Consider the following 25,517-nt stretch of genomic DNA (forward strand, 5'->3'; position numbering starts at 1 on the left):
AATTCAAGTGCCTCAGACCTACTGTTGAAGCACGGTGGTGGCTCTGTGAGGCTGTGGGCCTGCTTCTCTTTAATTAACAGCAGGAGTGTTAATAAGAAAAGGACTATTAATGCGAAACAAAATTTCTTAAAATTTTTCTAGAATTACTCGTATTTTTCTCCATTTTCCAGTCGGATTTTGACAGCAGACTTTCAGTTGCTTTAACTAGGCCAGTCGTGTCATGGTGTCCCTCTCTGTGGTTTTGTTAAACTGGAAGCATCATAAGGATGAGAAGGTCACACCATTCATCACTCCGCCGTGTTTCAGTCACTCTGTCATCAGATTCATTGTGTCTGCTGTGTTTTTGTTTTTGACGTCGTCTAACATCCTTCAATGTCCGTCTGTCTGTCCATCCATCGTCCGTCCATCATCCCTTCATCCCATCATCCCGCCATCGTCCATCCATCCCATCATCCCGCCATCGTCCATCCATCCCATCATCCCTCCATCGTCCCTCCATCCCATCGTCCTTTCATCGTCCGTCCATCGTCCATCCATCCCATCATCCCTCCATCGTCCCTCCATCCCATCGTCCTTTCATCGTCCGTCCATCGTTCCTTCATCCCATCATCCCTCCATCGTCCATCCATCCATTGTCCATCCCATCATCCATCCATCGTACATCCATTCCATCATCCCTCCATCTCATCATCCCTCCATCCATTCCTCGTTCTCCGTTCATCCTCATGATGCATCGCTCTGACGGCTGTCTGGCCGACCGCAGGATCACAGTGGGGGCCTGAAGGCGGAGGAGTTCAAGGCCTGTCTGATCAGTCTGGGCTACGATGTGGAGAACGACAAGCAGGTAGGGGCGCCGGGTCCGGAGAGGCGCCGGGTCCGGAGCAGCTGGGTCCATCTGGACGCCGAGCGGGAGGCTGGCGGCCATCGCTGACTAACACCTCCAACCCTGAAATCAGCTGGCAGGGCTGAGCTTTACTTTGCTGTTTCTCTAAAAACTGTAATAAATAAAGACGGATTTTAATCCCTTTAGTGCAGAAACGTTTAACTGCTGGAGCTTGGAAATAAATTCAGGCGCCGAATCTCTTCATGACAAGAAAGTTGTTTAAAGGAGAGTTTCTTAAAACACGAGTGTCTTGTCAAAATTAGTTTGACGATGTTAAAATGTTGTAAGACGAGTTTTATAGTCATAAACTTAAAATAACGCTCCTTTGCTCTAGACTTCTAAAAATCTTAAGAGGTTTTATTTTTACAACTTGTCTTATTTAAGAGAAGATATTTTGGTTTTATTGAGAGAGAAATCAGTGTTTTTCTTTTTAAATCTTGTTGAAACTGGAAAGTTTCTCGTAACGACATGTTGCTGCTGAATTTATTTCCAATCTCTGGCAGTAAAAGGCTTCCGTATTTCACAGACCATAAGAGGAGAAATTATTTATTTCAAGACACATTTTCCTCAGTTATTTATTTTAAACAGTCAGTTTGTAGATTTAAGTTGGAGGTGAAGTTGGGTCAGCGATCAGCTGGCCCTCCTGCTCCGTCGGTCCCGGCCGGTCAGGGTGTCTTTGGGTCGTCGGCATGGCGATCAGGCAGCTGTGATGTTCCTGTCTGTCCACCAGGGGTCTCTGTAGCTCTGGGCCGCCTGTCTCTCTCTGTCTGTCTGTTTTACGCTGCAGCTGTTAACTGTCTGTGGTTTTTATATTCACATCTTCCACCTCTCTAAATCTCTGTCCGTCCTTTCCTCGTCTCCGACTCCGTGACCTTCGACCCTTGCTGTGCTGCGGCGGCTGCAGAAGCGATCGGGTCAGATGGTGTCGGATGATTTCCGGGCTCTGCTCATTTCTACAGGAAACAGTCTGGTACTGCTGCTGCTGCCTGGTGTTCCTCAGGGCGTCTGCAGGGCGAAAACTCACCTGGACGATGCAGTGAAGGATCATCTTTAAAACAATTAATCATCAACTAATTTAGCCATCGATTAATCGTTAACTGGAGTACACGATAAAAAAAAGGGTATTTGTTGAAAGAACAAGATGCTCAGAGCAGTAATTAGGCCCATACTGTATGAAAAATACGCATTTTGCATTTAAGATTAAAAAGAAACATTTTTGTCTAATTGTTTCTCAGAACTCCCAGAAAGTGGCAGGTTTGGCTCCAAATTTTGTAATAAAAAAAAAGAAAAGGATCCTGTTAATCACCTTTTGCTATCAATTATTGATCAGTTCATCCAAAACTAATCACCAGATCAGCTCTAAGCTGTAAGAAGTCCAGCAGAAAGAAATGAGCTTTTCACGCTGTTGGTTTTTTAGCGTTTCCTAAAGGAATGCTATGCTATTGCATTTTTGGCAATGAAAAGTTTTCCTTATTTAAAAGGAATTAATTGTTTTATTTGCATCTTTTAGTGCATTTCTTATATTGTATTAAAGTGAAAAATCTGCAGAATGTGCCAACTTTATAATTGATTAATCGTCAGAGTAACCAATTAATCAGAGTAATCGATTAATCTGTTACTTAAATGATCGTTATTCGCAGCCGTAGCGTGTTTTTGATAAAACTCCGGATCAGGACTGATTGAATCCATCAGGACTGAGTTCAGAGTTTCCTCCTCTTCACCTGCAGACGTCTGAACTTCTGTAAACGTCACGTCTTCGTTTTCCCTCCTCGTCCATTTGTCCAGTCGTCTCAGCATGAATCACCCCAGCAGTTTGTCTTCTGTCTCAGTCGTACGTTAACCTTCGATCGGACCGCGCCGTCCTCATGCATGCTGGGAAATGAAACATCCAGTTCTCTGGATGTTTTCCTCCCGTCAGTAACCTGCGTCTGACCCAAGCCGCCGCCGCCGCCCCTGCTGCCGCTGCCTCGCCCCGGTTAACCTGTGCTGCTGTCTTGGTTGCCAGGGCGACGGGGAGTTCAACCGCATCATGGGCATCGTAGATCCCAACAGCACCGGCGTCGTGACCTTCCAGGCCTTCATCGACTTCATGTCCAGGGAAACGACCGACACGGACACGGCCGACCAGGTCATCGCTTCCTTCAAGATCCTGGCTGGAGACAAGGTGAGTGGAGGACGGGTCCGGACCGCTGGCGCCAAACGAACCGCCCCTGGACGCCTGGCTCTTCCTCACATCCTGTTACTGTTATTTTATATAAATAACACTGCTTGGCAGCTCAACCAGGACATTAAGGCCGTCACTTTTGGTTTTTTCAAATACATTTTAACCTGAAGTGTTAAGCTAAACGTTGCGCTCTTTGAAGCTCCAGTCAAAGTTTAAACGGGTCAGATGGCATCAGCCTGCAACTCATTCAGCTTTTTAAATTTTAAACTTTTTTAATGCAATTTTTGTTCGTTTTTAACTTCCTTTGGAATCCATTGATGGATTTAATCAACTAACCTTCTAGAAACTGAAGTTTTTCAAATTTGACTGATTCTTCAGATTTCACTCTACAGAATGTTTTATGCATCAGAACGTAGCCGTGCGCCTTCGCTTATTCGTCGTTGCTGCAGGTTTTTTTTCTCTGTTTCTCTTCGTTCGTCTTGAGTCGCTTCAGTCTCTCTGGTCTCGTCTTTCTCCCATCAGAACTTCATCACGGCAGACGAGCTGCGGAGGGAGCTGCCGCCGGACCAGGCCGAGTACTGCATCGCCCGCATGGCGCCGTACGCGGGGCCCGACGGCGTCCCCGGCGCCCTGGACTACATGTCGTTCTCCACGGCCCTGTATGGAGAGAGCGACCTGTAGAGGTGGAGGCGGCGCGGCCCGGGGGGTCCAGGGTTTCTGTGAGCTGCCCCTGGATGTGCCCGTTTGATTCCCAGAATATTTGTCCGACCCGCGGCTTGTTGATTCAACCTGAAGGTTTAGAACAGGCACATCCAGGGGCAGCACTTCCTGAATTCACCCCGTTTGGTTTTTGTTTTGTTTTGTGGGTCAAACTGGGGTGGGGGGGCAGCATTCTGGACTGGTGGGGAATCACACAAGCTAATCTGATACTTATGCTAATTTTGTTTATTTTATTTTAATTTGTTTTTTCTTGCCAGGTGGGAGGGGTCGGGGGGTCAAAGGTCAGGGTCTCCTACAGCAGCCGGCAAGGTCTGTGTATTAGATCCTAGAGAGATATATGCTGGGGGGGGGGGGCTCTTTCTCTCCTCCCAGAGCCGGTTGTTTATTTCCAGGCGGCGGGGTCGGGGGGTTCCCCCAGTGGCTCGGCGATTCTGGCGGCTTCCTGCTCGCCCATCCGAACAAATACTCAAATTTATCTCTGAAATTCCCTGTATTTCGAGAAGACGTCCTCCGTCCCGCTCCTCCCTTCCCAGAGGAGGGGTGTACTTATTTAAACGCTCCCATCATGTCAAACCACAACCAAATTAAGAAAAAAACAGAAACTATGCAATCATGTTCTGACCGACCTCGAGTTCTCGCTCGGGTAATTAGAGTAACATCCGCCACTAACGAGGGAGGAGGGGGAGGCGGACGAAACGACGCCTTTTCTTTCCCCGTTAGGTTGAAGAGAAATAAACTCTGAAATGGTGATTATTTTTTTTCCTTTTTTTGTACTCTTTAATATCAAACCTTATCTGCTGTACTGGAAACTGCAACGCCTTCTGTCTAATGATACATGACTTTCACAAAGCACACATAAAAAGTTTCCTTACAAAACGCCTCAGCTCGTCTTTTAATCTGGGATTAAATGTTTTAACTCTGGAATTATTTTCCTCTGGATGGAAAAATAACATCAAAATCTCACATCTGGATTTTATAGGTTTGTTTAAAACATTTTAGTAAAATTTTCTGGTAAAAATCACCTTTTAATTAACACTTTTAATCCTTTAATGCATTGTTTTGGTTGATTTATCTTGTGCACACTGCCACCTGCTGGAATAAAAATGTAAGTTCATGAAACTACCAAAGTTTATATACATTTCTGAGTTTTTCTGTCATTGGAGAAGAGAAATATAAATACTTCTGTTTGTTTGGACTGGAGACCCAACAGTGGAGCGTCTAAAACAAATGGTGTTCAAAGTAGGGTGCAGGGGCCATTTGCGGTCGCTGGATTAATTTTTTGCGGCCTGTGGATACAATTCAAGAATAAATTGAGACAAAATTTCCAAGTCTTAACTTAAAATCGACTTACAAAAATCCAGGCTTCCTGGTTTCCTTTTCCTATTCACAGCTATTAGCATCTACAAACCTGAATGAATTTAATTTCTCTTTAGGATGAATAAAGTATTTTTTAGATGGAATTTAGAGCAAGTAGCTGTTAAACTATTTTGTACTTATAATCTTATTTTTTAAAGTGTAAAACTTTTCTTCATGTTTAAATCCAGGTACAAAATAAATTTCAGAGGAATAAACAGACAATAAAATAATCAGTAAAAACTGAATTTATTGAGGAAATATTTGCACCAGACTCAACATCCAACGCTTAAATGCAGATTAAAATGGTATAAATGAAATTTAAAATTTCTTCAAAAGACCCAAATGGAGTCCAAGGCTGAGCTCCTTTCCGTTTCCATGGTTACCTGCTCAGGAAACGCAACAGTCAGTAGAAAATAAGCAGACTGATCATGGTGATAAAAGTTTCACATGTGGGAGAATAAAAACTAAAAGGAAGCGGAACAAAGTGGATCCGGGCGCAGCGGGTCCGCCTCAGCTGTACAAGGTCATGTGGAGCCACTGGAACCAATCAGAGAGCAGGAAACGGTTGAGACGCACCAAACAGGAAGTTCCGTTCAGATCACTCAAAATAAAACATGCTGGTGCACATTGGGAGGTTTTCAAATCAAGACATTTAAATCTAAAGTCTATGAAATAAAATACTGTAGTGTCTGTCAGAGCATTTTCATTTCCACTGAAAAAACAAAATCTTAAAGTATTTTAGTTCCTAGAGTAACGTCTCAGCTCACTTGAATTAAGACAAAACGTTCAAGTAACTTTTCAGCAAACCACAGGAGCTTGTCTTAAGTTAAATCCTTAATATTGATGGAAAATGTTTGTTACACTGGTAGATTATTTAATTCATCGAATACATTTTCCAATAAAAGAAATTCTCTGCCAGTAGGACTAGCAAAGTTATGAATTTTAAGGATTTACGGTCTTAAAACAAGCTCCTATATCTTACTGAAAAGTTAGTAATAATTTAGTTTTTATCTTATTTCAAAAATACTTGACTGGATTTTGTTTTTCAGTGTATTTCTGCACATTTTGTCTGTTTCCTCTAAATTACCGATACATTTTAAACGTTATTTTTTAATAACTGCATCATTATTCTCCTCATGTTGTAAATTTGTTCTTACAGTAAAGTTTCTTATTCTAATTTTTATATATGTATTTTTTTTATCCGCGCTCCTGCTTACACGGCAGTCGCCCAGGGCGTCAATATTTGTTGGGGCAGCAAAGACATTTTTTTTCTACAAATACCTTAAAAACACTTTATGAATATAAAACATTTTTTTATAAGGTTGTGCGTTCTACCTTATATAAAACTCATAGTTCTATATCAAATGAATTACATTACATTTTTGGGATTTTTTTAATATAAATACATAAATATTTGAAATAAGAAGCTACTGCTCAGGCGACGTATAAAAGCTGCTGTGCAATAATTCATGTATAAAACGACATTAATTTATTTTAATTTGCATTATTTTTCTGCGGAGGATTAATCTGACTCCAGCCCGGGGGCCCAGGTTCCTGTAAATACGGCTCTGCACCTGAACTTTCCCACACTGGGACAGTGAAGGATATTTATTTTATTTTATTTTCTCTTTCAAACATTTTTTTATTTCTGTTTTTTTCCAGTTTTCTCATCTTGAACATTTCAGATTCCTGCAGAGTCTGAGACGAAGCTGTTGGGTTGTTTTTGTTTTGACTTTTCTGGGATTAAATGTTTTCAAACTGAGAAAATTTTCTCTCTGTATAATTATGAACTTCAAAAGGTTTGGAAATGGCCCAGTAACCCTTCTTGGATTGATGGGCCGGGAATTTCTGATCATTTTCAGTCAGTTTTTACTAAAATTGTTCAAACTTTTGTCATGTTGCAACATTTTAAGCTTTGATTAGTTTCTGTTCATACCTGTGTGTAGCTGATTGTTATGGTTCCGAGTCCCATTATGTCGTGGACTTGAAATTTGTCTAAAGAAGAAGAAAGCAATCATGATGTTTGAATTTTCACATTTTCTGGGGGAAATTATGATTAAAAACATTAATTTTGTAATAAAATCATAAATGAAGCAGAAATCCTGGTGGATTTATACAGAACTGGATGTTCAGGTGTTAAATTATAGATTATGAATTTGATCATTGCACCCATCATTTGAGTAAATGTAGGTATGATGCAAATTAGTGACTATAGGCACTAAAGGAAAGAAACAAAGTTCTCCATCCCAGTATGTTGCTTTTAGCTCCGGGTTGCATCATGAAATTTGCCTGCAGAAGAAGAAGAAAGCAGTCTGAGTTTCCTGGCCGCTCTTACGGATCATGCTCTCCATCTTCATGAGCAGGAACAGGAAGCCGGGGTAGCTGATGGTCAGGTCGCTCTCCGTGTATCTCAGTCCCACCAGCTGCATCACCAGATCGTTCACCATGATGCCTGCAGCAGACGCAGCGGTCAGCAGAAACCAACTGGAGTCTATGTTACTCCGAATTAAAACTCCAGAGCTGATTAATCTGAGACATTTTTAATCTGAGACATTTTTAACAAAGTGCCACAATACCAGAGAGAAAATCACAATGAGGAAGATTTTGTGAAAAAACAGACCATGAAACACAGCGAAGCTGAAACTTTAGATTAAAAACTTAAAGCTGCAGTATGGAGCTTTTTTTTATAAAATAATTTTTTAACATATTTGATTAAACTGTCATCATCTCGTGATAATATGAGACAGATAATCTATGAAAACATTGATCTCCTCCCCGAGCTACTGTCTGAAGAAATGCACCAAAAACAACCAATCAGAGCCAGGAGGCGTGGCATAGCGCTGTCAATCATCCTCATATACTCACTGCTACATGGGCTACTGTTAGAGAAACAACTTACCGTTACAGAAATACCATTTATCCACAGTCATCAGTGGCTAGGCTAACTAGCATTAGCATTTATGACAGGATCAACTGATAGGGAAAAGCTGGCAATATGAACCTGTGATCGACAGCGCTAAGCCCCGCCTTCCGGCTCTGATTGGTTGTTTCTAGTTGGCACTGGGAGAAGGCAGATTATCTGTCCCATAATAACCATCATCATATGGTGACAACTTCAACAAATATGTAAAAAAAAATTATTTCATAAAAATTACATAGAGATTAAAAATAAATTTAGGAAAAGGATCTCGTTTAAACAAGAACATTATCTGGTTATAGTGAGACATAAAACTAGTTAAGACGATTCAGTTTTATCATTTTAACAATGTTAAAAGAAACCTCTTCATAACAAGATTTCTATCTCATTCAAATCTAAATATTTTCTCTTTTAAATAAGAAACGTTGTAGCAGTAAAACAGCAACACCTCAAGACGTAGCGAATCGCTTTACGCCTTTTTAATAAGTTTTATATCTCCTTAAATTAGGAATTTATTCGTTTTAACGAGATTTCTATCTCCTTAAAATGATATATAGATACTAAACTCATTTCGCTAAAACAAAAAGAAGTTTCTCATTAAAACAAGAGACTTTATTATCAGATAGAAAACTTAAGTTATGAGAAAGTTTCTCTTTATAATGAGATTTGTATCTTCGATAAACAAGTTTCCTGTTACACCGAGATAAAACTTTCTCCATAGAACCAGAAACTTCCTTCTTATGACAAGTTTTTCCCTTCAAAGTGAAAAGGTTTCTTTTTTTGTGTGTTAAAATGAGATATAAAACTCATCCTGTTAAAACAAGAAGGTTTCTCATTAGAACCTTAAACTTTCTAATCAGAAAAATCCTTTTCTCTGCATGTGCAGTGACGTGTGGCCAGCAGGGGGCAGAAGTCTGACCAGATAACGTCCATAGAAACAGATTTAATTAAACACAAAAACAGTTTTATTTCTCGTTATAATGAGAAACTTTTATGGTTTCCGTTGCTGCGCTCCGCCTACCTGCTGCCTTCAGGGCCGGTTCGACCTCTTTGTACTCCAGGTGATGAGTTTTGTTCGTGTCGTAAACCAGGAAGATATCCTAAAAACAACAACATAGAAATGGGAGCAGAGAGCAAGTAAAATCCAGAACATCTCATGTTTTCCTGTGAAAGAATGAAAATATCTGCAGCCGTGTGACCGACGGCGGCGTATGAGATGCCGGTGTTGCTATGGTTACCGTCCACTTCCTGATTTTGTCCCACAGCAGCTGGAAGTCAGACCAGTTCAGCCTCGCTTTGCCTTGGCTCTGCAGAAAACAGTGAGGTCAAGGCAAGCAACCGGAAACATCCCGACTGTCCTCGAACGCAGCGCAGAGGCCGCGCTCTGTAAAAACTAAAACCGGAAAATATTCAACTCAACTGAAACATCCCGTCTGTCTTGGGTTGAAAATTATTCATGTTATTAATATATACGTTAAATAATTTTAGTTTTCAAAACTAATGTAATTTTTTGGCCTGTGAGTATTTTTAAGAAGCTTTTTGTACCAAATTTAAAAAAAAGACTGTTAACGTCACAGTTTCCTGATAATTTTAACATACTGGGATTTGGCGCCACCTCTGGCTCAACTTGGAACTGCAGAGGAAGCAGTTTACCAGCTTCCTGTTTTTATATTTTCCCTTTAACAAACATTTAGTTTATGTAGGAACCGGTTTGGGTCCCTTTGAGCCGAAGCGTCCCAGCGGGTTCTGTGAGGATACGTCCATCAGGACCACCAGGCTCTTGCAGTGCTCCAGAGAAAGGTACCGCTCACTTCCTGCCAACACTGAACACACAACAGGCGGCCATTTTAGCCAGAGAACCGGTGAAACGTGGCGGGTTGAGTGGAAACATGGAGCGAAACGAACCTCCGCCCTGCAGCGCCTCGGTCAGCAGCCGCTGCAGCCGCTCAGGTTTACACAAACCTTCCTGGAGACACAAACCCAAGGAACAATTCAAAACTTCAAGGATTTTCAAGGTTCACTTTCAAACTTTGGAGGAAAAAAAACAACACAAATGAATAAAAAAAGATTGTTTAAACTCTTTTACTGTTAATAATGTATTGTTATAATATTTTATAAAACTAAAATAAAACAAAGTTTTCTGTTTTGAAATGTCTGTTTTACATCTGATTGATCTGAGAGCAAAACATTAATTTAACAAAATAAATCCCCAAACATCACTAATGTGGCTTAAATGAAATATAAGCTCATCAACAAGTCATTAGAAATAATAAACATTCAAAAAATAAACAAACCATGCTGAGGTAAATGATCTTTCTGCTCAAATTAAATGATAAAATATAAAAAATAAATCTCTAAAAATAAATTCTTGCCAGATTTTCTGACTTTTAGCAAATAGAAATAATTTTGATGATTCTGACATAAAATAAGAAAAATTAATCTGATTTAACTTCAGACAGCAAAAAAAAAAATGTTTTATTAGGTGTGTGAAAATATCTGTTTTCAAATGTAAATATTTTCCAAATTTAGGCTTTTAATCAAACATTAGATTGAACTTTATTACCAACCTGTGCAGTTTGAACATGAAGAACTTTCAAGGACTTTATGCAGAAATCAAAAACTTTCCAAACCTTGAAAACACCTACAGAAAATTCAAGCATTTTACCAGTATGAACCCTTTTTAATTAAGGATGGGAAAGTGAAGCAACCTGTTTGAGTTGTTTTCAGACTTTGACTAGACCGTTCCTTCTTGCTAAATTTTCTGGCATTTAGCAAAAAGAAATAACTTTGGTGATTATGACTGACATAAAACAAGAAAAGTTTAGTCTAATTTTATTTCAGAGAGCAAGAAATAAAAAAAGTTGTATAATTATTTTATTAAAATTTAAAAAAACGATTTTCCAATTCGGCCTTTTGATCAAACGTTGGTTAGATTTTATTACAGAATTGCTCTGTTTGAATATTAAACACTTTCCAGACCCAGAAAACACCTGATTGAAACTGAATCATTTTAAAGGATAAGAACTCCTCCAGCCTCCTTCCAGTCTGCCGTTTCCCAGTTCCCGTCCAGAACCAGAACCTGTGGTAAACGTCGGGCCTCACCTTGTTGCTGTGTCGGTGGAAAAGCTTCCTGACGGCTGCGTCCGACGGCAGAGCGGCCTGGTGAGGAAGCGAGTGCTGCAGGGAAAATCAAAACCTTCAATCAGCCACTTCTGTCCAAACGTTACAGAAACGCAGAAATAAATGGGCAGCAGGGAGGATGTGGGACGTTTTCCTGGCTCCAATCAAAGGGGACATTTATATCACAAACTTTTACTCTGAGGAAGACTTTGGTGCGACTAAATCTGCCTTTAGCTAATCTATTAAACATTTAAACAGTGACCCATTTTCTTGTTTTATTGCTGAAAATGTCCAACATGAATTTCAATTTTTTTTATTCCAAAACTTAATGCCTTATAATAAAGCTAAAATCTAAATTGATTTTTAAGATTTGGATTCAAAATTATTTATAAGTCCTGACTAATTTCTTTAATGAAAATATTTCTTTCTTTGTTTATTTTTCAGCTGGTGTACAAATCCATTATATATTTTTTGTACTTTTAGTTCTAAAAAATTTTATGTTCTTTTGGCCTGCGATTATTTTTAACAAGTTTTTCGTACCAAACTACAAAAAAAAAACAACCCTGATTTGACGGTTTGCTTATTATATCGGTTTGTTTCACGGTTTGGCGCCACCTCTGGCTCAAATAGGAACCACAGGCTCCAAAGAAGAATCAGATCCTGGTTTTTAAAGATTTTCTTTTATACATAATTAGTTTAAATGTTAGTAAATGTTTTAAAAGCTGAAAAACCTTTTGAGTCTGTTTTATGTCGCAGGACACGATCCTACCTCTGACTTGGGAGAAATGAAAACTTTGCGTTACCTCTCTTATCGACAAAACGTCGAGCGGCGTCGGTTTGTGAGCTGGACTGAAACAAGAAACATTCAAAGCAGCAAATAAAACACACAGTCAGGGGGGAAAAGAAAGTACACCTCATTCAGTTCTCTGGCTTTACGCTTCAGGACAAAATGAATCAACATTATTTAAGATAAGAGTGAAAAAAACATATTTTTGAATATTTTTAGATTATTTATGTTAGAGATTAATAATCGTTCTCTCTTTTTAACGATTTTTAAAAATCATTTTAAAAAATACTTTGAAAAATAAGTTTTCAAAGTGTGAAAAAACATAAGCTATTCCAATAACTAATAAAAACTGAACTATATTTAACTAATAAAACCAGCAAGCACACACTAAAAACTAAACTAAAACACAACAATATTTAACTAACAGTAACTAATAAAGACTAAAACTAACTGAATTAATCAAACAAATGAAATAAAACTGAACTACAATGAAAACGTAAACGGCAGAAACTGACGTGGCGTCGCTGCCCGGCTCCGTTAGCACCCTGAGCAGGAACTCCCCCTGCTGGTTGGGTTCAAAGGTCGAGGGGATGATGATGTAGCGACCCGGAGGGAGCGAGCTGCGGAGGACGACCTCCCGGCGCGTCGAGTATTGCGTCCAGCAGAGGACGCCTTTCCGCAGATCCTCCGCTGACAGGAAGGTGTTCTGGGGATGAGCCTGGAGCCACAAACACGTTTTATTACGTCACAAGTTTTTAAATCCACGTTGGCAAATCGAACCGGAATAAACGTCAAAACCGGGGCAGCTAGCAGGAAGCATTTCAGCTAACTTTATCACTACAGGCCAGAGACGATGCAAACATCACAGCATCTCCTGCTTCTTCACTAACAGAAGCTGGAAGGTAAAACAGCTCCACACTGCAAAAACACAAAACAAAAACTGACACATTATTTCACTCACAACTCCATTTTATCCATTATATGAGTGAAATAATCTGCCTGAACCAGAACTTTTTCCTCAATATTAAGGAATTATTTGCTCAAAACAAGCTCCTATTTCTTGCTAAAAAAGTTACTTGTAAGCTAGCTTTGTCTTAAATTAAGTGAACTAAAATATTTGCACAAGTAACTAAACCAAAATACTGCAAAAACACAAAACCTTACCAAGTATTTTTGTATAGTTTTGTTTATTTTACAGGTTTTAAGGTTTATTATCATCCATTTGTTTTACCTTTGTGTGCTTTGAGTGTCTGAAAGTGTTTGCAGAAGAGGAAACTGTGAGAGGCGGAAAGCTGAGAAGTGAAGAGGAGGGTACCATGAACGAGACGGTCCACCAGGTCATGACCCAGAGGAACTGCAAACTAGCATTCTTATCTGATGAACCATGCTCTTTTAAGATTGTATAAAAATAGTTGTGTGTGGCTGCGCCTTGCTCCCCCTCCCTTCAGGGCTGCACACTGTTGAGTAACTAGGGCGTTGTGTTAAATCAAATGTGCTGAGATTTTTGCTCTAGAACACAGGAGTCAAACTCCAGTCCTGGAGGGCTGCTGTCCTGAAACCTTTACATGTGCCTCTGCTGCACCACCTGAATAGAATAATTAGGTCATTAAGGTTCTGGAGAACTGATCTACACACGGAGGAGGTAATTAAGCCATTTCATTCCAGTGTTTTGTACCTGTGGCACATCTAAACACTGCAGGACAGCGGCCCTGGAGGACTGGAGTTTGACACGCTGCTCTAGAAACTGGAGAAAAGTAGTTGGTAATATTTTGTGTTTTTGCAGTGCAAGACCTCCTCCATGCCTTATCCTAGAAATTTGTTCTCAAGTTGGGTCATTAAATGCATCGATACCTGACTTCAGGACCATATCTGCCTCTGTGTATGTGTGTGTGTGTTTGGGTGTGTGTGTGTACCTGGTATATATGCAGGCCAACAGAGAGGTGAACACCTCGGCGTCTCTGATGTTTCTGCATGACGGCCACAATGAAGGAGCAGCTGCTCTTGCTGTTTCCGGCCACTTCTGACAGAACCAAAAGGAACTGGGGATTCTGCCAGAAGGAGTCTGGAAAACACACACACACACACACACACACACACACTTACCGCCATGATCTGAAGTCAGGCAGGCAACCAGAGTTTCTATTCCTGAGGATCAAAGTTGCTCCTATGAGTTGCTTTATGAATCTGTCTCTTTAAATCCAAATCAGCTGCTGCTGGCCATGCCCCCCAACTCAATGTTTACACTCCACGTGACAATGGCTGTCAATTGATGCACAATTATACAAACGTACACCTTTGAAAAGCAGAAGTGGACCCTCCTGCACAACCAACAATAATGCAGTGAGTGGTTTCTGCATGATAAGTCAACAACAAAACCCTTTTCTCTTCCAGCAGCCATTGTACAGCACGTAAAACCTGCTGACTAAACATGCTGGAACTGAGCTGGGGTTGCTAGGCAACAGGCGGAACTCTGCTGGGGTCGCTAGGTAATGGCACAGTGCCCGTTGAATGTGACGTTACATTCGGAAGGTTTTTGAAGCGGCTCATTTTCCAGACACCAAAAAACATTAACTTTAACTTTTAAAAATGTTTTTAGAAGCAGTTCAGACCCAAATGGAAGAATAAAAATGTGCAGAAAGTGGATTTTACCCAATAGGTTCCCTTTAAACATTTCCATCCTGGTTAGAAGCTCACTGAATTATAAACCTGCTAAGATATTCAAGTTAAAGGAGGTGAAAGAATTTCAGCCTCATTCTGTTTTTAGCATTTTTAAAATTAGTAACAGCTTAGTGTTTGATCTGATCAAAAACAGACAAAACAAAAAAGCTAACTGATTGCTGTAGATGTATTTCTGCACAGCACTTTGAGCTGCTTTTAGATTTTAAAAAAAGTTCTAGTTTCATTGTTGGATTATTTCACTTATAGAAAAAATGTCCGACTAGAACTTTTTCCATCAATATTAAGGAATTATTTACTTAAAACAAGCTCCTATATGTTGCTGAAAAGTTACTTGTAAGTTTGTTTTGTCTTATTTCAAGTGAAGTAAGATATTTGCACTATAAACTAGACCAGTAAGGGATACACAATTTACTTTTCTCAATAGCATAAACATTTAAATAACACGTATAACTTTCCTTCCACTTTACTGTAAACTGTTCACATAAAGTCGTCATCCTGCTCTGAGGTTTTTCTCACACTGAATCATAAATGACAGTAAATGTTAAAATGTCTCACTGCTGTCAGGAGGTCCTCCAGCTGTGATGTTCGGCAACCAGGCTCCATGATGCATGACGCATTTCCACGGTGACACGTCAGAGCCTGGCGCGCTCTGCGCCTCCGTCAGGTGACACACCTCCATCGCGTCAAAGTGCAGGTTGAAGTCTGACACCGACATCCTGACAAACGGTCAGAGCAAGAAGTCCGTTCACCCACACCGCTGCCTCCAAGCAGACCAGAGATCCATCCCATCGAATTTAAGATTTGGAAATCTGGATTTTTTTTTTCAGACGTCAGCACGCCCAGGCGGCCATCTTGTTCGACAAACGTTTTTTTTTTTTTTTACAACTTCCATTTATTTTGGAGTTATTAATTCAGGTCAACTCTACGATGAGATACAGACACGCCACGTGTTGCTGTTTACATCCGGGAACTTTGCGCACAAAGCTGGAGGGCAAAAAGACGCTTCTTTTCCTCGCCATCCGTAGCCGCGCTGCCGCAGTGGAACCGCTAACTAAATGAAACCTGGAGATGAAGGAATTACTAACTGAGTGCAAAGGGAAATAATAATGCAGAAAACTGTTACAGCAAAACTCAAAACCACTTTTTTTTCTCGCTCTCTGTGTCGGCTACGCTACCGCGCAGACACGTTGCCATAGCAACTGACAACAACGCCACTTCATGTTTCAGGATTCAACACCATAAAACACTCAAACATTTTCCGCATAAAGAACAGGACATTCAGTCAGCTACAGTTTTATGTGTTTTGGCTTTACGTTTATTTTGCGATTATTAATAAGTGATGCTGCGGTAGATTAGCCACCGCTGCTATTAGCTAAGCTAACACAGCGGTGGTAGACTAGCCACCGCTGCTATTAGCTAAGCTAACACAGCGGTGGTAGACTAGCCACTGCTGCTATTAGCTAAGCTAACACAGCGGTGGTAGATTAGATACTTTAAACACCTGCTCTACTGATGATCTGTCAGAGTTGGTGTTCAGTTCGCTTTTTTTTTATTTTAACTGAACTAAAACACCGAATTCCTCATCACATCTACATGTTACGGCTGTCAAAGTCAAGCTAGCATAACTGAACTACTTCTTCCCTTTTCCACGCAAATGTTTTCTTTATTTAAAACTTTTTCCTGGCCTTGTTATCTAATTGTCATAATGTTAACAGTCAGTACCAAAGCACTGTGTTCCTTTTTCTTTTATACATCACGCGTACATTTAAGATTTGGCGCGTTATATTGATAACTTAACAGCTCAAACCAATGCTAGTCATCGTTAGCCAGCAGCTCTTTGCCCTCCAGCCGGGATTTTGAGCGTCTGACGTCACATTGAAACATGTCTATAACAGTCAGGCTAAGATAAGTTATAATGTTACAAGAATGCAGTAATAGTAACAATTATATGATAACAAAGTTGAAATAATACAAAGATTGTCTTAATATTACCAGAATAAACTTGTAATATTAAGAGAATGAAGCAGTAATTTTATGACAATTCCAAAACCAAATATAAACAAGAACTGTATTACTTCTCATTTAAAAAGCTTTTTCTCTTAATTTTAAGACGTACTTCTGGTAAATTTGTCTTTATTATGACTTTATTCTTTTAACTAAACAAACATTCGTCTAGTCCTAATACTCCGTTACTCAACTCACTGATATTTAAGACGCTTTTTCAAACTATTTCCTGTCATTTCTAATTTAAGTGAGAAAAAAGTAGATTTAAGCTGGAAATCTGAGATTTTGTGACGAGCTTCAGGGTGTTCGATGAAGCAGAAACGCCACGTTGTGCTTCATGTTTGTGAAAAGCGCTGGAAGCTGAAACTCACCAGAACTCCCCGTCCTCCTGCCGGACCCGTCCCAGTCGTTTCTGCTCCTCAGCGCTCACCTTCGTCCACTCGTTCCTGGAACAGAAACGCTCTCAGACATCCAGCTGAAGCAGGTCCTACGGGCTGGAAGGCCGCTCAGTGAGGAAGCAGCCAAGAGAAACATAAAAACTCAGATCCCAGGAATAAAGACCTTCATTTGTGGAGACGAGTCCAGTGATGGCCGCTGTTACATTTACAGGACAAATGAGGACTGTCACAATTAGTCCTGTCATGATAAATTTTCCTGGACGTTAAATTGTCCCAGAAGTTATTGCAATAAACGATAATGTTGTTATTTTCAGATCATTTTCAAGTAATTTAATGGAATAATAATGCAACAATACTTTCCTGCAGATCAATAAACTTTAAATTCTAATGAACATTTAACTGGAAGACAATTTAAATATCCAAAATAAATAAACAACAAATGAAATGAGCCATGAAGCTGCCATGTCTACTTATTCAATAATTCAGCAGCAAAACCGGCTTATGATTTGAAATTATTGCTTATTCTCTTGACATATGGTTTTCAATTAAAATGCTCTGAATCCATAATTCCCACATGAAGTCACCCTGCCGCCATTTTGATAGGCGGAAGCAGCTTTCCACTGGATATTGTTGGATTCAAGAAAGACATAAAAACAAAGGTAGTAAAATAATAAAGAGAAGATTTGATTACATCAAGTAAAAAAACTTTGCTGCTAAAAACTGAAAATCTGGTTAATATTGAGAAAAAACAAACACAGATGATCTAAAACAGCACGGACTGGCACTCAGCACTTTATTACTGTTTCAAATGTTTCTAAAGCAACTCAGACAATACTGTACTGAAATGTAACAATATGTACTTTGTAGGCAAACCTGTGGGTTAAAATGACAAATCAGTTTGCAAAAAGTATGAAATGTAAAATGTAGATGTGCATACATAGATTTAATCTTATTATATTCAGTGATCAATGCTGTGAATATAATATGATGACATTATCCGAAAGAGAAGAAAAAGCCTTAAAGCTGCAGGATGTAACTTTTATAAAAAATATTTTCTGTTGAAACGTCACTATATCGTGACAGTTTGGTATGAAGCAGATAATCTGTGGAAAAAATTGAGCTGCTGTACCTTCTCCCAGTGCTGACTAGAAACAACTTAACGCTGTCAATCAATTGTTAGAAGTTGATTGACACCGCTAAGACCTGCTGTCTTAGCGGTCTTAGCGGTGTGCCGTCGTTCAGCCCCTCTCCACCTAGCCAGGCTGATTAGCATAGCAACCAGATTTTCCTGAAATGGTCATTTGTTGAGCACATTTATCAGCGAGTTCATGAGGTTGACTGACAGCGCTAAGCCCCTCCCCCTGGCTCTGATTGGTTGTTTTTGGTGCATTCCTTCAGACAACGGTAGCAGCTCAGGGAGGAGGTGGAGCTCGATCTTTTCACAGATTATCAGTTTCATTACATTGTCACAACATGGTGACAAATGAAAAACAATGTAAGTATCGGTAATGCTGCTCTGATTTAACTTAATTTAATTGCCCTTTGAGATCAATAAAGTATTTTTAAACTGAACTGAATTTGAATTGTAACGCTGTTTACCGGACGCCTACCAAGATGGCGCATTTCCAGGGAAACTTTCTTCCAGTCCGGTCTTGTGAGAGCTACCTATTACAGATCCTGCCATTAAGTCAATTAAAATATGAATCATGTCGCACCACTAATAAAAACATTTCAGGTTTTATTGAAGACCCTAATGTTACAATAAAAATGCTAGTAAATGTTGCACCGACCTGTCGTTGTCGCTCCAGGCCCCTAACCACTCCGTGTGGCCCCATGGATTGAGGATTCGCACCAAATCTTTAAACCCATCAGTTGTTTTCACCTGGTGGAGGGAGAGAATGAAACAATTCTCTTGAAAAAATTTCAGTAAGAACATTGTTCTGTTCTTAGTTTGTTCCCAGTAAACGCCTCAGGGCTTCTTGCCACGAGTTTGACATTTATAATCAGGGATAATCCCTCGTTTGTGTTTGTTCAGAGAGCGTTACCTTCTCCACCGCCGTCAGGGAGTAGGCATGTCGGTACATGATTCCCATCTCGTTCTTCTTTTCCACCTCACCCTGAGGCGAAGCGAGCATCAAAGGAATGAGGCAACATTAACAACACTTCAAAACAAATTTCAACACACACCACACAAATAACACATGTAACCTTTTATTCTTTGACTTTAAATTAGATCAGTATATGTTTAAACAATTTCGGAAAGCACAGATGACAATGATGGTTTGCTTTTGCTACTCATTAACATCTCTTGAGGAAAATGGAGGCATAAAAACCCTCAAACATGCTGCTTCTTTTCTGGATCATGGAAAAATCCAGAAAAGAAGAAATAAGCAGAGATGCACTGTGGATCTCGCCACCATTATTTACAGAAAAACAAGTCCAGCACCGACACAGCAGGGCTGGACAATCAATCAATAACAATATATATCGCAATAGACACAATCAATACATGATTCATCTGGTACTATATTCAATATATAGAATATTCACTGAATAGAAGCACACAGTATTAGCTTTAGCCACTCAACCTCTCAGAGCTAGCTAACTTACTCTTTCGTTACCTAGCAACAACTTGTTGCGCAACTTGTGGTTACCTAGCGACACCTTGCTGAGTAACTTGTGCAGCAGCAGTTTAAGGCTTTGCTATTGTGCCTCATAACAGCTTAAAAATAAAAAACAATGTCATGAAGTGAAAACGGGATAAAACAGGAAAGGTCACGTAAAGGTCTGGGTCGAGTTATCCAGTTTATAAAATACAATCGATGTTTCAACGACGGGTTTGTAAAGGACGTACGAACTCCTCATGTGAATAACAAGGTTCAGGTGACTGGCAGAGCCAGAACATGTAGTAACAAACACGTAGGCTACATGTCCGTCTAGCTAGGACAGGGGTGGGCAATCCTGGTCCTCGAGGGCCGGTGTCCTGCAACTTTTAGACGTCTCCCTGATCAAACACACATGAATCCAACAGCTGAATCACCTCCTAAGTGCAGTCATGGTCCTCCAGAGTCCTGTTAAGGACCTACCTAATGTTAATGTTCTACCTTTTATGGTCAACAAACTTTATTGAGCAAATGGCAATAAAAAAACTAATGATGCAGAGGAATACAAGACTTACATGAACATGGTGGTTTATCAACATGGCTGAATTTAGCACTTTAGCATTAGCTTCCGCTAAATACTATGTTGCTATAACGCTTTAGTGCATCTAATATTTATGATTAATATTTATGATTAATGCCTCCAGGTGTGGAATGTTGCTAAAAGCATTTGCTTCTCATTTCCCTGATCTTTATCAAGTAGAAATGTTTGACGTTAGTCTCCACCAGGTGAACCAGGTGAACCTCCTCCACCTGCGTACCTTGCCGTTGGCACAGTTGATGAGCGCTCCTTTGGCCAGCAGGTTCCTGAGGAGCTCCGGCACGTCTTTGGACACCAAGGGGAGGCTGAAGACCTCGGTCACTCCGCCGGTCATGTCCACCATGGCCTCATGAGGGTAACCCAGTTCCAGCGCTCGGTAGCCTCCTTTCAGCCTGACTCAACCAAACAGTTGTCAGCAGCTCAGCACAGGGAGGGATTTCATTTCATAAAATTAACTTTCAGAGCCACCCAAAACCAGAAGCCTGATTAAAAACAGAAATAAGCAAAACAGTTTTCCTAAATGCATTCATTTCTTCCCTAATTACTTACTTTGCGTAGGCCTTTTCCAGCAGAGAGCTCCAGAACTCGTGTCTTTCAGGGGAGCTGAGGTAGATCAGCTTGTTGTTGTACGTTGGCAGGAAGTCGTCAATCCTCACCTCCTCCCACTGCCCATACTGCCAGAACTACACACAGAGTTACAAAAACCCTCCAGGGGGACCTGTTACAGTTCCTGGAACTGGTTAGCTGTACAAAACATTCATCTCACAGCTAATGAGATTGATGAGATCTCAGTCTGGATCTGCTTTCAGAATTATCCGTTTTAGGGTCTCTGTCACTTTAATCCAAGTAAACTGCTGCTAGCCACGCCCCCCCGCAACTCAACTTTTACAATCGCACACAAAAATGGCTGCAAACAGATGTACAATTGTGCAACCATACATCTTTGAAAAGCATTAGTAGAGCCTCCTGCACAACAAGTGGTTTCTGGATGGTAAGTAAACAACAACAAAAATTATTCTGAAATTTTACATTTTATTTAGAAAATCTTCACACAAATCCTTCTGGGAAACTCCCATGGTGTTGTATGCTACTTTAACTGGAACAAATGTCTGGAATGAAATTTAACTGGGATTTAAATGAAACCAGAGACCTTAAAACTCTGAACACATTATGAAACAAATAAACCCCGGCTGCCTCTTCTTGACCAGATACGTACTCTGAAGGAGAATCTGCCGTTGTAACCGTCCTGGAAGCTCTGATTGAGAGGAACGACCTTCTTGAGGAGTTCTGGGTAATTCGCCAGAGATGCTATGGCGGAGAGCACCCAGCAGTCACCTGCAGACGACACACCGACGTTCAACTGGAGGCTCCTTCATGACTGACAGGAACCTCAAACACGCTCAGTCAGAGCTTCAGCCAATAACTCTTACATTGAAGTATCCAAAGCTAAGGCCCAAGAAATGCCTTGAACTTATTTTAAGAAGTAAAGTGGTCTCCAGATTAAACTCAGATCCTTCATTTTGTTGTGGCAGGAATATTTAATCACGTATATTCACTGCATTTTGTTTTTCTCGTGGGAATTTTCTGTCAGGCAAAGTTCATTGCATTCTGTGACTCGAAACAGTTGCGGCTACCGCTAACTAGCTGCTAGCATGCCCATGCTAGCTAAATAGCTAGTTTTCTTGAATCAATCATGGGTAAATGCAAATAGGCCAGTCACAATAACAGATCGCCTGATAAATTAAAAACAAACTCAATAATTTTCACGTGTATGATTTATTGTTTTTCTCTTTCTCGACCAAAAACTAGATGATAAAAATCTTCAGTCTGGTGTTTTGCCATTTTCTGAAGGATTATTTTGTTTACAAAGACTTCATAATTAATTTCATTTGTTGTTTCTGTTGTTTATTTATTTTGGATATTTAAAATTTCTTCCAGATCCAGTGGTAAATGTTTGTTTTCATCCTGTCTAAATTGGTGAATGAATGAATAAATTTTTACTTTTGCACACAGTTTTTTTAAAATCAATCCATATCGGTGTATTTTCATTCCACCTTGGAAAGGAATGTTTAAAATAAGTCACTATGGATCTGTTAAAATCCCAACATTGATGACAGAAATGAGCATTAATTAATTCAGGCTCTGCATCATGTAAGGCTGGAAGACTGAAGGTCTCTCACTCAGTAGCCCCTGGCAGATGTCAAGCCGTGAAGCTCCGTCCACTATGAACTTGGGCGAAGTAAAAAGCTCCTGGAGACGTCGGGAAGTTCAGATGAGAAGGAGAGAAAGAAAATGATCAGGATCAGTTCAGAGCTGGCAGAACGTAATACATCCAGTTCATGGTTATCATTCTGCAGAAAGACTCCAGACATGTTATAAAACAGTAGATCTGTTTCCAAGAATCACAAACTTTAATCAATCGGCAGCCAGTGGCTCCATGCTTTGCACAAGATGGCCGCTGCAAGAGAGCAAGTTAGCAGACATGGGGAAGGGCAGCACCACCTCAACATATTTTTATTCAAGTAAAAGTAAAAAGTAGCTGTCCAAGAAATTACTTAAGTAAGAGTAAAAAAGTATTTGGCATGAAGTCTACTCAAGTACTGAGTAACTGATCAAATTGGTAATTTCATCATGAAGAATCACTACTCTGATTTAAATAATTTTACTCTTACTTGAGTAACATTTCTGGGTTTTCTCCCCACTGAATGAAAAACAAACATGTTTTAACCAAAAACTCACCAGACACAGACACACACCTGCAGTTTCTGTTAACGTTTCAGAAGTTTTTAATGGAAGAAACTGATTTGGAAAATTTATTTTTGACTGATTTTTGTTACTTATATTAATTATTTTTCATTTTCGTCTTTCCACTTAACTTTATATTTTGGTCTGTCTGATGATGCATTTTTTAGATATTAAATGATTCATGTTTTGATCAGTTGCTCAGTACATAAATCATCTTTTGACCAAATATTCTTCTGCTCTCAGTTTAGTAACTTGTTGGACGGCCACTTTTTAGCTTTACTTGAGTAAAAATATGTTAAAGTAGTGCTGCTCTTACTTGAACACAATATTTCGGTACAGACCTCTGTACTCTTTTTTGCAGTGTTCTTGCTGCAAGGCAGCAGTGAAATCTGTTTCAGGTTTCCTAATATTTTCTGCCAGACCCATTTCAACATCCAGTAATCCAGTAATCATCGCCCAGACGCTGAAACTGGTGAAGAATTAATTAACACCCTGAAAGTCGTCCAATCTTAAACACCGAAGGGCACAAAGTCCTGAGCTAACCGATGGCTGCGAGACAGAGCAGGAAGACACACACCAGGATGTTCTTTACACTTTTCACCAGACCGGTTTGTTCATCCAGCAGCTGCTCACAAGAAAACCCTGCAGAGCCCATGTTTGCCTTTGTGTCAAGATTTGTAGGCAAGAGTGTGAACGGAGAACTTCCACCTGATTCTCTAGCTCACTTATCTGGTTCTGTTTCCTGTTTCGCCCCGCTTCTCTTGTTGGCAAAGGGATCGACTGTCGCAACCACATAATATGTGAGAAACATATTATGGAGAAGCTGCATTCAGCTTCTATGAGTTCCTTTAAATCAAGGCTAAAAACCCGATCAGAGTTGCCTCTGATTCACAGTAACTGATGGAACATTGATCAATATATATATATATATTCTTTTTTGTTTGCCTGATGATTTTGATTTTTTTTGTTGCTTTTTTCGTAATTCTTTGCTGTTTTATGTTTTTATGTTGGGATCATTTTGAACTGCCTTGTTGCTGAAATGTGGCTCCTGCACTAAGAAATCAGATAAACCAGGTTGTTTCAGATAAACCAGGTTGTTTCAGATAAACCAGGTTGTTTCAGATAAACCAGGTTGTTTCAGATAAACCAGGTTGTTTCAGATAAACCAGGTTGTTTCAGATAAACCAGGTTGTTTCAGATAAACCAGGTTGTTTCAGATAAACCAGGTTGTTTCAGCTGCATTGAAAACTGAAAACACTCGACAGTCATTTTGTTCAGCTGTTTGCTTTGTGTGTTTTTCTGCTTCATGCCCACACTGACCCATTCCCTACAGAACTCCAGGCCGCTGTATGGACTCCATTGTTTTGGACTCTGTTGACTCCACGTTTCTTTTTACCTGACTCACCTTCTCAGGTAAAGTTCAGACATTGCCTCAAGCTGCATATCAAATTCAAATTTTTCACAAAACCTGTATTATTGTTTCACTGCTTCCTGCTGTAAGTGGCTGGAATAACGAGGCTAAATATTCAGTTTTAAAGCTGCCTCAGGCCGGCTGTGCAGCACTATAAACCAACACTTTGCAGAGTTGGGTAGGAACTAACATTTACTCAATTACACTCACTTTTTGAACAATTGTACTTTTTGGAGTATTTTTACTACGCTGTACTTTTTACTTAAGTAATTTTATTATGAAGTATTTCTAATTTTACTTGAGACCAATTTGGAAACATTTTCTTTTCCCTGATTTTTATTACTAATATGAATTATTGTCATTTTGGTCCTTAAAATACCAAAATTTCCATTAAATTTTATATTTTGGTCCGTTTGATTATGTAATTTTTAAATTATTAATAATTTGATCAGTTACGCAGTGCTTAAGTAAACTTTTTACCAAATACTTTGTTACTTCTACTTGAATAATTTCTTGCTACTTTTTACTTCTACCAGAGTAGAAATACGTTGAACTGGAACTACTTTCACTTCAGTTTTTTGTACTCTGCCACCTGAATCTCGTGTTTTTACCTTCGGCCGCATCCATCTAACTCCGCCCTCCATCTCCAGCTTTCCCACCGGGAAGTGGTAGTCCACGCACAGCCCGTCGCGGCCCACCGCGTCCACCTCCCCGCCCTCCAGCGGGATCCCCAGGGCCCCCATGTTCATCAGCCAGAGGCGGGACTGGGAGCCCATCAGGTCGTCGGAGCTCTCCGAGGCCGCATCGTCGCTGTCCGGCGGAGGGAGCGAGCTTTCAGAGGACAACCTGCGGGACTTGAACATGCTGGAGCCGGACTGTGCTCACCTGAGCTCCGCAGGCAGGTAATAAACTCCCGCAGGCCCCGCCCACCCAGAACAAACCGCGCAACTATAATAACTAAGGTGTGGCACCTGCATGTCAACATTAGGAAACTGCTGGTTTAACCTAATCAGAGTCTCTGATCTTTATTTTTAATCAAGCTTTATTACTATTCTCTAGTTAATAGTTGTCACATTAAAGCATCTTTCCATTTAAACAGCTTTATTTTAAACCATTAAGTCATAAAAATTAA

The 25,517-nt window shown here is 40.0% G+C and overlaps 2 protein-coding genes across 5 annotated transcripts in view; one reads left to right on the forward strand and one right to left on the reverse strand.

The window, feature by feature from the left end:
- Nucleotides 1-4,643, forward strand: part of LOC114133482 (alpha-actinin-4) — a 64,746-nt gene extending 60,103 nt beyond the window's left edge. For 2 of the 4 annotated variants that reach the window (XM_027999430.1, XM_027999429.1), the window contains exons 20-22: nt 764-844; nt 2,889-3,047; nt 3,570-4,643. In XM_027999430.1, the coding sequence (XP_027855231.1) occupies nt 764-844; nt 2,889-3,047; nt 3,570-3,728 (399 nt within the window). In that variant the 3' untranslated portion in view covers nt 3,729-4,643. Of the gene's footprint in view, nt 1-763; nt 845-1,787; nt 1,854-2,888; nt 3,048-3,569 lie in introns of all 4 variants that reach the window. The other 2 variants (XM_027999431.1, XM_027999432.1) reach the window with 2 other exon arrangements.
- Nucleotides 4,644-5,350: 707 nt separating this feature from the next.
- On the reverse strand, nt 5,351-25,278 carry LOC114133494 (calpain-9). The gene is made up of 20 exons (XM_027999469.1): nt 24,997-25,278; nt 22,410-22,479; nt 21,446-21,564; nt 20,779-20,912; nt 20,450-20,621; nt 19,074-19,145; nt 18,819-18,910; nt 17,002-17,076; nt 15,182-15,342; nt 13,861-14,009; nt 12,463-12,665; nt 11,964-12,009; nt 11,143-11,217; nt 9,946-10,006; nt 9,799-9,863; nt 9,279-9,347; nt 9,062-9,140; nt 7,459-7,575; nt 7,060-7,118; nt 5,351-5,660 (listed from the first exon to the last, which is right to left on the reverse strand). The coding sequence occupies exons 1-20, from the start codon at nt 25,246-25,248 to the stop codon at nt 5,634-5,636; spliced, it is 2,097 nt and encodes a 698-aa protein (XP_027855270.1). The 5' UTR covers nt 25,249-25,278; the 3' UTR covers nt 5,351-5,633.
- Between the last annotated feature and the right edge of the window lie 239 nt (nt 25,279-25,517).

This window comes from Xiphophorus couchianus, chromosome 18 (genome assembly GCF_001444195.1).
Source record: "Xiphophorus couchianus chromosome 18, X_couchianus-1.0, whole genome shotgun sequence".
NCBI lineage: Eukaryota > Metazoa > Chordata > Actinopteri > Cyprinodontiformes > Poeciliidae > Xiphophorus > Xiphophorus couchianus.